The 13,557-nt window shown below is 41.2% G+C and overlaps 1 protein-coding gene across 2 annotated transcripts in view; it reads right to left on the reverse strand.

Moving 5' to 3' along the window:
• CRB1 (crumbs cell polarity complex component 1) overlaps positions 1-13,557 on the reverse strand; it is a 171,244-nt gene that overhangs the window by 73,266 nt on the left and 84,421 nt on the right. For both annotated transcript variants that reach the window (XM_032770890.2, XM_032770888.2), the window contains one exon: positions 11,634-11,816. In XM_032770890.2, coding sequence (XP_032626781.1) covers positions 11,634-11,816 — 183 coding nt within the window. The remainder of the gene's footprint in view (positions 1-11,633; positions 11,817-13,557) is intronic.

Below are 13,557 nucleotides of genomic sequence, written 5' to 3' on the forward strand. Positions count from 1 at the left end.
TATATAGGATATGATTTGATCCCTTTACATTCATTTCTGAACCATTAAATTGGGTCATTTTGTTTACCACTTAGAGTCTGATCTTAAATATCCCAGTCATACTCTAGACTATATGGGGCATATAAAATGTATGAGTCCTACACATCCAACATATTCCTCTTTTTTTCTTCTCTGTATATATCAGACTCTTTCAGATCTTCCTAGGGATCTGTGAGACTATATAATACTCAAGTTCATTGTAAGTTTTATTATCCAAAGCATAGCATATGACAGGTTGTGCATCTGTCTTGATTTTGCAGCCTGATTGTAAATTTGACCAGTACAATGTGGCCTTGTACAACATTATGCTGAAAAGCATCAGCTCTGCAAACTAAAGTTTTCCTTGAGCTGGTGAAGCAGATTATTACCTAACAGAGACTGAGTGACCTGTTGTCAATTACGCATGCGCGGCATCATTGATTTCATAGGGAGTGTTGCCTGCTTATAACAAAGCTCAATTTTACCTTCCATGGCCAGTGATAGAATTGTCTTCAGCCTGCCATGCACAATCAAACTTATTCTTTACACAAAGAACTCAGACGGACATATGAGGGAAGGAAATATCTGGTTAGGAAAATATGTATCATTAGCTGAAATAGGATGCCATGAGTTTCAAGAGGCACCAAGATCAGCACCCACATTGTTCCAGGTAAGAGATCTTACCAGTCTCTGGCTGTATTAGGGAGTTGATAATCACTCTCTATTCAGTCATAGGAAGGTCACGGTTTGAGTTTTGTGTTCAGTTCTGAGTTGCACGATACAGAATGGACCCTGTTAAACTGGACAGAATGTAAAGGCCATACAACCATGAAAGCATTAGAGAGCATATTCTATATGGGAGAGACTGAAGTAACTGGATTCATACAGTTTAGTTGAGAGGTGACAAAACTGGGACATAACACGCTATAAATATCTAATATACTAGAAAAAAGAGCTGTGGAAGAATTATTCCTAGTAGTTAGAGGAAGCAAGGCAAATACTAATGACCTCTAAAAGCCTCAAAAGGAAAAATTCTTGATATTTGGAATATTTTCTAACAGGGTATCCATCCAATAATATAATAGTCGACCAGCAGTAGGTGCAAGGAGAGAAGGGGAGAGATGTCCTTGGAACATGCATAGACACTTGAGAAACACTCTCCTGCTGCCAATAATACACAATTCTCTTTCTATAGGAACTTGCTCAGCCTGAGTATAGGGCATTGGGATTCCTACAGTTCTAAGTATGCTATCTGTACCAGGGTCTGGGTGCTCATGGCTGAGAAGACACTTGTCTTTCTCTTTCCCGCCTCCCTCCTTTAAGGTAACAAGTTTTATGTGCTAAAAAGTGTTTATGAACAGCAATGTTTTGTGCAGAGAGATGTGCCAGATTCAAAATATCCATTGCTTGCAGGCTCTGTCAGTCATGTCAGGTTACATTATATGACAATGCATAACAATATAACCAGACAAGATAGATCATAGTAATGATGGGTCAGCTATGAAATCCTAAAGCAAAAATCTCTGCAGATGTTTGAAGATAGTGTTGGTAGACGCTCCCTTGGTTTTAATTTTCTAGGCATTTCCAACTCAGAAAAAAAAAGAATTTAATATTTATACATTTTTTTTCTGCTGAAGAGAAGCATGTTACTGTGAATATTTTGAATTTCCTGTTGCATTTTTAAGGAGGAAGAAATCCAGGGAGATGGCTTTAGGGATGGCACATCTTTCACTGAATTCAAATTCTGCATGAGGAAAACATACACAGCCATGTTAGAGCCCCAAATGTTATCTCCAGTGTTGCAAAGCAGTTGTAAGAATCAGGGCTATATTTTCATTTAGTGTCCTCATGAAAAGTTCCCGAGCTCCTTCCTGAATTACCAAGGTTCAGCCCTGGCATGACTGCAGCACAGATCATCATTGCAAATGAGTCCGTATTTGCTTGTTTGCATTTCTGTAACAAACTTTCCTTCTAAATCAGGAATATCATAGTCAGGCTGAATTCATTTGCAAAGTCAATTCTCATTTAATTAAAAAATATCTTTCCTGTTAACTATTGTGCCAATGCTGGTGCCGTGCATTGTATATAGGATATGAAACCATTTACAGCTAAATGTAGAGACCCATCAAGCATGCTTAACTTGGTCTGACTAAAATGTCCTTATGTTACCTCAATGGGAAGTTTTGAGACTTCATTAATCTTTGCAAAGCACTTTGATATCCTCAGATGAAAGTCAGAGCCAGAAGGAGGTTTGTGATTAAGGCACTGGGCTAGAATTCAGGAGATCTGGCTCTGCCACAGATTCCCCGTGAGACCTTGAACAAGTCATATAATCTCATTCTGCTTTTATGCTGCACCTAAGGCCTGGTCTACATGGGGGAGAGGGGTGGGGGGGGAAATTGATCTAAGTTCTACAACTTCAGCGACGTAAATAACGATGCTGAAGTTGATGAACTTAAATCTACTTACCAGGGTGTGTTCACTACACTGAGTCAACTGCTGCCGCTCCTCCGTCGACCCTGCCTGACCTCTCACCGAGATGGAGTACAGGAGTCAACGGGAGAATGCTCGGGGATTGATTTATCACGTCTAGACTAGATGCAATAAATTGATTCCTGCTGGATCGATCGCTGTACGCTGATCTGGCCAGTAGTGAAGACATACCCTAAGAAATTAGGATAATAATGTTTCTGCAATTCCCAGTGGTGGTGGGAGCATAAATTCACTCTCGTTTGTGAGGTGCTCAGATCCTAGAGCAATAGGAGCCACCCACAGTAAGTACAGAAGTGCCCTAAGAAGCAAAACGTATTGTTATACAGAGATGCCCTGCCCATAGTTTAACAAAAGGCTCCCTATGATGGGGCTTGGCCCCACATGTGTGTAAAAAGAGTTAACCTCAGCAGGGAACAGTCCTCCAAGTGACTCCTTCAAGTGGCCTAAAGAGGCTGCAAGGAGCAGCCAATCCAGGTTCAGCAGGCTTAGACAAAAGGAGCTGCAGGGCAGAGCCAACATCAGTTGCTGCTGGGAGCTCAACAAGTGAGGTTTGTAGAAGTGAGTCCTCCAAGTAGCCTAGAGAGGCTGCAAGGAGCAGCCAATCCGGGCCCAGCATGCTCAGATAAGAGGATTTTCAGCATAGTGCGGCATGTGAGAAATGACTATCAATCTTTTCAAAGAAAAGGGGTTGGACTGACAGCAAACAAAGATTGAGACTGGAATTGAACACAGATGCTTCTATGAACTCCCAAATACATGCAAAGTACTTTCAGACTCACCTACTGGAGCTTTGCAGGGGGAGTAACTAATGGAACTGCATATGTAATTCAACTAAAATATTTTGTTAGGTTTCAGGAATTAAAAACAATCAACAGCAGAAGTAGGGGAGGAGGAGAAATACTCAAAAGAATCTGCTCACTGTGAACACAGCTGATGACAGAGTGAATAGCTACTGTACTAGGATGCGGAGGATTGACAAAAGGTTAAAAACATTGAAGAAAAGAAGTGTTATATGATCTATTTAAAGCATGTTCAAATGCTCTTTCAAGATCAGAGGCTTCAAGAGAGAGGGAAAAGTACTTTAAAGTGCTAATTGTCTTTTTTGCGTTGGGATTTTACAGGCAGTGAGTGTCTGCCAGGCCCTGAAGGTGTGATGTATTGATGTACAATACGTGCATACACCAGTCCTGTAGTGCAGGCTGGTGCTGGAGACTGGTCATAGTAGCACAAATTCCTTTTTGCCCCACATGTATTTGGGCAGAATAATGCATGTGACATACAAAAGTGGCTACTGAGGGAACTTGTTTATTACACCCTTGAAACTAAAAAGGACATGACAGCATTGTATAAATGTCTTCAGAAAACAGAAGGGGGCTTGTAGCAGAATTTCTGCCAGTATATCATTCAAGTGTAGACAGGGCCTGACCCTTATTACCACTGAATCTCCTTTAAACCGCTCTGACTGTGTAAAGATGAGTGTTAATAAGATTAGGATGGAACAAATGAAAATTACTTTTGCCTCCATTTTAAGGCCTCTTGATACTGCCAGTGTCCTGTAAAGGGGGCCTCAGAGTAAATGAGAATCAAGTCCTAAAGCTGCACAATATATCTTAGGTACACTGTGGTTGATCTTTACACTGTTCCTGTTCCACAGATTGCAATGGAGTCACTCCTGATTTACACTGATGTAAATGAGGGAAGAATCAGGCCTACTATATACAAACCTGAGCCATTCCAGACTATCAGATAAACAATGGAATTTGTTTTGTAGACGTAGTGGTCTCAGGTGTTAGATTTCAGACTTTTTCCTTATTCCATCTAAGTCAACCTAGGGTGTATGCCTAACAAAAGCAATCTCCTCTCCTTGAATTGAAGCACGATCATTTCTGGTCTGAGTAAGAATCACATGGTCTTATAATGGTCCAGTATCTGATGTGGGACGTCTACCAGGATTTTGATTCTAAGTGCATGCCATGGCTACCATGTGGTATCTGATCCTAACTGAGAGGCCTAAGAGATCTTGTCGAGACCTGACCTAATTTGGCCATTGAGAGGTCAGAGACTTATGAATTTATGCAGAATTTCACTTTTCTTTCTATGACCCCCAACAACTGACAATATTACCATCACTACAAATGTATTAGTCTTGTGTAACATGTCTGGTTACTTGTTTGCTGTACTCAGCCCTTATCACAAAATTGCTTACTGGCTGCTTTGCCAACCAATAGGCACCTATCTTCCAGCCACGTGGGGAGCTGTATCTTTAAGAGGCTTTGGCAAGAGCTAGTTGGAAGCCATTGTTATCTTATGCAGAGGCCCATGTTACATAATCCTGATCAGTTAGAACTCAGACCTCTGTCAGACTCCTTGGCTCGGAGTGATCACTGCACACCACAGGCCATTCTTTCATATCCTCTGAAAAGTTTGGACAGGTTCTTGCCACCTTTACAACTTCCCAGGCTCTGCTAAGCCTAATAGAAAGTCAAAGTGAGCCTGGCATGATCAACCACCGAGCTGTCTGTCTAATTTCTCTGGTCTGTCTGTCTTCAGTGTTACCAACTCTTGCAAATTTATCAGACATTTTGGCTTCTACTGGAGTGTGAGAAGCTGCAGTTCGCAGACAATATTCAGCCCTGCCATTGAGGAGAACTCTGTTTGATTGTCCAGCTTCTGAGGAAGAGCAGCCAATCAGAGCTATTGTAGGAGGCAGGCAGAACTCTGTCCCCTCCCCTCAAAAAACAAAGGAGATTATAGGTAGAAAAGGGGGAAGACAAAACAGCTTCATACCATTTTCACATGAGGTGATGGGGGAGGAGGGAGCAGAAAGAGTCCTGAGAGTTTAGGGTGGCTCTGCTCCCTCCTCCCTCTATCCTCCTGTGAGAAATGTGTTGGCTTCTCTCTGCTCCCCCATCTTTCCTTTCCATTGTCACAACACTGGGTCTGTAAAGGGAGATGCAGTGAATATCCCTGCAGCTGCCCTCTTTCCAGATGTGGGATGGGGAAGAAGACCCCTGGGGCTGCAGGAGGAGCAGAGGGGTTCTGTGCGGCAAGGGATAGGTTTGGGGTTAGGAGGGCAGAACTGATCAGGTGGCAGAACTGATCGGACAGCAGTGTGAGTGCATAATTTATTGCTGGTCTGTGAAATGGGCAGATGTGGGACTATGTGGGAGAGGAAGAGCACAGAATGCATGAATTAGAATATTGGGGTTTGGAGAGAAGATGGAAGCTCTGCACTAGCAGGTAGCATTTTATACAAACCTCTGTCATTTGATCTTAGTTGGGTCTTGCAACAAGAGTCAAAATCACCCTGCTGTGTAAATTCAGGAGTGTTGGCAGCACTGTGACTGTCATACAGACATTGTGGGTTGATAGGGAAATTTAAAAAAACAACAGAGACAAAATTCATGAGATAATCTTTTAAAAAATACCAACCTCCCCTCCCCCAACTCATGATTAGGGGGTTTCTGATGCATGATTGTTGAGCATTTGGGGTTAGCAACTTGTGTATAGTATCTTGCCCATTACTGTAGACCACAAATAATATTTATATCTGTATAATATTCAGGGCCCAATTCATCCACAGGGGCAGGAACTTTAATATGCAGCACCTGCTTCCACAGAAGCAGCTGCACTAAAATGAGGAGTTACTTCCAGGTGGCATTGGTGTTGCTGCCCTTTGCCGGGGATTTTACAAGAGGAGAACAGCTGTAAAATCTATCCAGGGTGCCATAAGCAGCTTGGCTTGAGAGGCTGCTTGGCAGTGGTGCATTGTAGCCAGCTATGCCTCGGTCTCATTCCTCTTCTCATCCAACCACTTGTGCTAAGCAATGAATGCACATATGACACCAGTCTGGTCACATCATTTTCTCATGTGTTGCCCTAACATATTGGGAAAAGGGCCAAGGAGATTTAAAAGGAGAAAATAGAAAAAGAAAATAATTCCTGTGCCAAAAACCTCTTGGGAACTCAGTGTGCCAAAGCAAGCAACAGTGCTGGTGGCATAACTGGCAAGGTGGTTTAGTGTCAGAAAGCCACCATAAATGGTAAAGTCCTTAATACGCAATGTTAAGTCAATTGGCAGCAGGCTTTGGGCATAATCACAGTTTGGTTAGCTCTGCTGTCACTATCCTCACTGCAGCTTACATAGCTTTATTAATGTAAAACTGCAGGGTTTTGCTGATGGTTTTCAGTGCAGTCCTGCTCTCATTGAGACTAATGGCATAATTCCTATTGATTCCAGTGGTGCAGGATCGGACTCCAGCATCACCGCTCTTGTATTTTAACCTTCCATGGGTATCAATTCAGTTTTAGAATGTGTCTGCTTGGACAAACATAGCAAGTTCTGCAGCATTTAAGTGGTTACATTCGGGATGCACTAATCTCCAGTGTATGCATTAGGCCGGGGGGGTTCATTTTTGTTACTATCTAGTCTAACAAATCACTAGCAAATCAATAGTGTGTCCCCGTGTACAAAGCTGGTTTTGCTGAAACGTCAGTAAACGTTTAATTAAATGTTTCCATGAATGGAAGTGAAAAGTTTAATCTTTCAGCCAACAGCATTCTTCAAACACATGGAGTACTAAGCTATACAGTACACACGTCTCCAAGCCAGCACGTTAGCAGCTACAGTGGTGAAACCCATATGTAAATGTCTATGCATCTAGGCCCCAACTGAGCAAGTTACTTAAGTACATGCCTAATTTAACACCAATGGGACTACTCACTGAATTAATTAGTTATGCATGTGCTAAAGTACCTTGCTGAATCAAGGCCGCAAAGTATACATTTTAGTACAATAATTATCTTCAGACAAAGCAGCAAATTACAAACATATTTTATCTTAAATAAAAAGAAAACCCAAACTGTTAAAAGTACCTTTAGGATACAGACACTATAGTCAGAGAGAACATCCACATTCTAAGGGCCTGAGCCTACAAAGTGCTGAGCACCTCTTGAAATCTGAGCATCCTCAATGTTTATTGGCATAAAAGAGAGCTGATGATCTCAGCACCTTGTATGAGCTACTTGGCACCTTGCAGCCTCTTTAGGGGACTTTGCTCCTCCCTACAGCCTTAAGCCTCTATTTTCAATCACTTTCAACTCCCTCAAAAAATCCTCCTTGGGGATTAAATTCACCAGACTTCTTTTTAGCTAAGAAGCTAATCTTTTTGGTGCATTTTAGATTCAGAACTGTTTAGCTGGCTTTGAGTCATCCAAATATGGGGGGCAGGGAAGGGATTTCTCTCCTCTCCAACTCTTGGAGTAGGAGTGTCCATATACAAAATTTTAATTGTACAGTTGAGACCCATTTCACCCACCCAACCACCATCAAAAAGTCAGTACAGCCAGAGACTGTTTCTTTCTTTACCTCCCCCACAGATGTCATGAGGCCTAAGATGGGCAATATTCTGCCCTGCAGTAAGTTCATTATCTTCTGACCCATTGGGCTAGAAAATGAGATTTCATACCTTCCAACAGGAGAGATTCTCAGTTTTCCACTGAGTTACAGCACTTACTTTTAACCTTATTCATCTAGCTATGATATTTCTAAGGTAAGTATCGGAAGTGTTTACAAAATCAGTGCCTGATCCAAAGGCCATTGAAGTCAATGGAAAGACTCCCACTGACTTCATTTTAGAGCAGACCCTTAGGTTGTCTCGCAGAACATATGGTGCTATTTCTCTCTGCTCCCCCACCGACAGTAGAGTACAACTATAAATGTTCTTTGCTGTGTGCATGACTTATTGCAGCAAGGGATGGTGAAACTGTGCCCCAATAGAAGAACGGGGACCAGATCTTTGGCTAGGGTAAATCAGTATAGCTCTGTTAGTTATTCCAATTTACTCCAGCTAATGATTGACCCTAGCAGCTAGTCCCATGTATTCAATGGCAAAATTTGGCTCTACTGTGTGTTGTGGGTTTTTTTGGCTGTTTGAATTCACAAGTTTAATTTACATTCCGCTAAAATAAAATGGGTATAATAAAATGTATAAGATTATTTATTAAAGAGAACAAGTTTTGTTCTACTAATCCTTTGCTTTGATAACAATCTGTGGCTGCAAACAGTGTAGTTAAACATACATGGATCTTTAGGTGTTAAGGTCAGAAGAACTCAAGATCTTCTGCTCCAAAAAAACAGACCTTTAAAAAGCAAGCCAAAGCAACTTAGCTTAGCCAGTTAATGGGACTGATAGTAGACAACAGTGTCTGACATTCCACACAGTAGCAGGCAGTTCTACATATATTTATATACACATACACAAACCAGCAGCCAATACATTGCTGTGTGGGAACTTCATTCTGGATTTATCTCCAGACTGAGCAGTGCAACTGCTACAGACCTTGATCAACCCCCGTCTTCCTTAATTCCCACAGAATAGTGTGATTTATTATTTGGAAGCCCGGATACCTGGCTCTAATTGGAGAAATAACTTACCACCACTAGAAGTGAATGTTTCCATTCTAGTCTCATGGAGATTTTAGCATCAGCATTTTTGACATACTAAGCAGCTGAGGCAGATTTTGAGTACGTTCATTTTCAGAATGTAGATGCTGCCTCTGACTATAGTGTCTGTGGGTATGTACACGCACTTATAAAAGAAAGATGGGGGTCTACTGAAAGGAATTGGGGCAGTTACTAGCACTGCACCTAAGGGCACCACATTCATCAGCACTACTCAGATTTTATTCCTTGGCAAATCAGTCTCACTGCATTATCTCTAACTCCAGCAGACAGTTTTCTCTAGTTGTTAGAGCAAAGCACTGGATGCCCAGGGGATCCTAGGATCCAGTTCCAGCAGAACAGCTCTCTTACTGTGTGACTTGGAGCAAGACACTTGACCTCCTTCTACCTTGGCCAACCCAGCTAGGAAAGTGGCTAAAAGTTGGACCACTTTGAGAACCAGATGCTGTAGCTGAACTGTCTTGAGTAACGAGAATAAACCTGTTTTGCCACTGCCTTGCACAACATGTGGCTGCTGAATGGTTCTTCAGCAGCAGCTTCTACAACTATTCTTATGACACATATCTTCTTCCTGTGTCTAGCTAGTCACATATCACACTGAGTGCAAAGAGTGATGCTGTTCATTCTGACTTGCCTTTTTGCCCCCATGGTACAGTCTACAGGATGACTACATGAATATAAACAAGGACTTTCAAAAACAGGGTCTAAAGTGATGCTCCTAAATTCATACACAGTCAGTGGCTGCTGCTGGGTGCTCAGCACTTTTGAAAAATGAATTTTGGTGCCTAAATATGGATTTAGGATCCTAATTATTAAAAATATGTTGTATTCCATGTGCCCATATTGCATATACTCACATAGGATTTATACAGTTGTGCAATAGATTTAGCATTTGCTCAAGGCTTTTGTAGAGTAGAGAGTATCTGCCAAGCCCTAATTTCATCTAGGCACAGAGCAGATAGCACAGCTATTATTATTTATTGTTAATAAACATTCACATAATGCCAAATTTACAGACAATACAAAATACACTGTCCCATCCCTAGACAGTTTCTGATGTAAGGGCTGGATTCTTCTTCATCCTGAGCAGTATCTGACCCTGTAAGTAGTCCCACTGACATTTGCGGGACTACCCGGCGGGTAAGAGTGGGTAAGGTTGGCAAAATCAGATCTCAATCAGGCAAATCTGACACGTGAAGGTGAAAGAGAGTGGAACGGAAGGGAGGGATGAAGGTGAAACCAAAGAACAATAATGGTAGCCATATTGAACAGCATGTGGATTTTTAAAGTAGGCTAATAGGGGAGGAACAGAGAGCTGAGGGATGCAAGGTGCGGATGGATGTAAGGTGAGAGAGGAGGGATTTGGAGAAGAGTGATGGTGCTGACTATACAGGGGGAGGGATGGACACCTCAGACAGAACAAAGTGCAATGGCAAGACCTGGTGACAGGATAGGGAAGGATAATTAAGGGGAAAGAATGGAGCAGAATCATTTAGAGTCCCATGGCCACTCTGTGGAAATTCATCCAAAATCCAGAGAGAAGACAGAGGGAGAGAATTGCAGAAGAAAAATCATTTTCTGTACCTGCTGAGTCAGAGAGGTCAATCGTGCTACCCACTGGAAGACATGGCAGATTTTATAAACCACTCAGGAAGTGAATGGAATGTCAAATTGAAGACGGGTAAAATTGATCCCTTCTATTTTTAAAGACTCATTCTTTTTTCTTGGAGACTAGGAGAGTGGAGTTGACAAGGCCAGACTGTAAATCCAGAGCCTTATACTACTAGGCTTTTTAAAAAGATTAATACATTAGATAACTGAACATGAAACTCAGGACTGACCTACCTTTCTATTATAGAATTATGATTATCGCTAAAAGATTTTTGTTAGACATACAAACTCCTTTGAAGATAATTTTCATTTAAGATGTAGAAGCTCACCAGTGCCTTACATGACAGATGTATCAATGAAACTGCATTTGGATCATTGTGAGGAGGGTTACCACCAATACCTAGATTCCACAATAATGAGTGCATTAGGATTGCAGAGACTGAGAGAGAAATTGTAAACTTGTCAAGTAGAATTCTTATTTCATTTCTTATTTACAAATATGTGTCATCATTGTTAATACTCATTGCCCATTGTGGAATGTTATAAATATGCACAATGATCCTCAAATAGATAAGAAAAGAAGTCCCTACCAAAAAGGAATTTTTAGTAAAATTCAAACAAATGCAATAAGAGCAATAGTGGTCCAAGCACAAAAATGCAGAGGGCACAAGGTCTCTCTTTCTGTCTCCTTGCTCAGGGATTGGTTTGGATGTCAAATTTAGCAACTTGCTACCTGGTAACTTGCTACCCTCACAACGCCTTTTTTAATAAATTAGTAGTCCCTCTGTAATTACCCATTCATTTAAATTAAGTAGCCTGTTGCTTTTATTAAACAGCTTTGTTACTGAAGTGTGTGGCAGTTGTTTTTTTATTTTATTTTTTTTTATTTGTAGACTTGGAGCCTTGCCCTCAATATTTCTGCTAAAAATACATATTTATGACCACAAGGGGGACCCTTTGCACTATGTCACCTATACAACATGTAACTATATTTAAGCCATACAATACTGTAACAGATTATATCTTCAGTTTTTCCCAACAGGCTTACCTGTGAATCCTGGCCGACAATTACACACATAACCCGATGCTCTGCTGTAGCTGAAATCTGCTGGCAGTTCTAGAATACGTCCATACCAGGTTGTCCAGGACAGCTCCACACATTCACTCTGGTAGAAGCATGGATTACTGCTGCATTCATTTACATCAATCTCACAATGGGAACCCGCATACCCTGTGGAACAGAAATCAGGTGTTTGACTCAGTCTTGAAAAACATATGTGTGTCCCTGGATAAGTAAGCCACTTAAGATGTGTTGTGAAAAGTTTCAGTTCTCCAGGAGAAAAGATTGCTTCCAAAATTGTAGTCTCATAACAAATACCTAAGAGAATATTATTCCTCCTTTATTTTCCCTTAATTCCACAACAAGTATGTGTCATTGTCAAACAATCTCCATGGCCAGTGTGATGGCAGAGAGTAGTCAGAACCAATATTCTGGATTTGAAAATATTGAGCTCCATAAACTATTGATAAATCTGGATACAAACTTTACAATGTGTCAAACTGGAACCATGGATCTGAATGCCCTATGAGGTTCAAAAGGTGCAGTTAAGCCTTTTTATGTTTTCTGTTTTAACTGTTTTCTTTCTGCGGCTGTTTTATGGTTCCAAAAATCCACAGCAACAGGTGCTAACTAGAAGCAGGAAGTACTGGTAAACTAAGGAGAAAGAGATGATTCTTATAACATTTTTTGCCAAGTTTTGCAAACCCAAAAGATTATAAATGTTTACAATAAGCATCCACACTTTGAGGTGATTAGCTTCCAGCAAAACTTCAAGTGTTGTCCATTACTATTCCAAGCTTTTCTCAGTTTTTAAGTGCCTGTTTGTTCAGTTAGTATTCTTTGCCCAAGAGGAGCCTTACTTGGAAGCAGCTGGCCTTTTCCAACCATTGCTTTTTTCTGTTTTATTGGTTCTGTTTTTCCAAATACATCATTTACACTTTGGTAATAAGCAAGTAGCAGTTGCAGCTGGACTAGAACGAAACCACTCAGTTCTAAAGCTCTCAAGGAAGGGAGAAAAGTAAGAACCCTCAGCTTTACTTCAATGCCAGTTCAACTGTACACACATTTCAAAAATAGCAGGGCATATAAAAGAGGAATGGTAGTTGTGTGATTAAGGCAAAGGACGGAGAATCAGGAAATGTTCTTGGCTTGACTGCAAGCTTCACAGGAGTGTAGGGAGGCCAAATGAACTAATGTTTGTAAAGTGATTTTAGCTTCTTGAATGGAAGGTGCTACAGAACTGCAAAGACTTGTTATTCCTGAGATTGCTCCATAATCCTAAGAATTCTGTCAAATCAATGCATTTCTAATGCAACAATCACCTTATCATCTGAGCTCCCACTACACTATAGTAAGCAGGAAAACAATCTATCAACATACAAAGGAGGGTTTTCTCAAACAACTGTCTCTGAAGCGGTTCCTCAGTTTAGCGGGACATGGCTGCATGAAGGGGCACAATACTCTGAACCTGCACTTTGTGTGCTGATCCTTGTTCTAACTTGTAAGGACCTGCACTCAGAGAGCCACTGGAGGTTGGTTTCCAAAATCCACTTACAGCTCAAGTTATTTCCAGATGGAGCATTCAACATGTTGTGTGAGAGCACCAGAGTTCTCATTTCAATCGAAAAGTCCATTTGTGAAGACTAAAATGTCCCATGTGCTGATGAATTAAGCATGTGATTCGGAAGTAAACCCCAGACTGTAGTTCCAACTGTGCTAATGACTTGACTTAATAATACTTTGTATTTTGTTCATTTTGACCTCATATGGGGTCACTTGTCCTCAGCTGGGGTAAAAGACGGTTACTCACCTTTGTAACTGTTGTTCTTCGAGATGTGTTGCTCATATTCATTCCAAGTAGGTGTGCGCGCGCCGCGTGCACGTTCGTCGGAAGAATTTTCCCCTAGCAACA

This window comes from Chelonoidis abingdonii, chromosome 7 (assembly GCF_003597395.2).
Source record: "Chelonoidis abingdonii isolate Lonesome George chromosome 7, CheloAbing_2.0, whole genome shotgun sequence".
In the NCBI taxonomy this organism is placed as follows: Eukaryota; Metazoa; Chordata; order Testudines; family Testudinidae; genus Chelonoidis; species Chelonoidis abingdonii.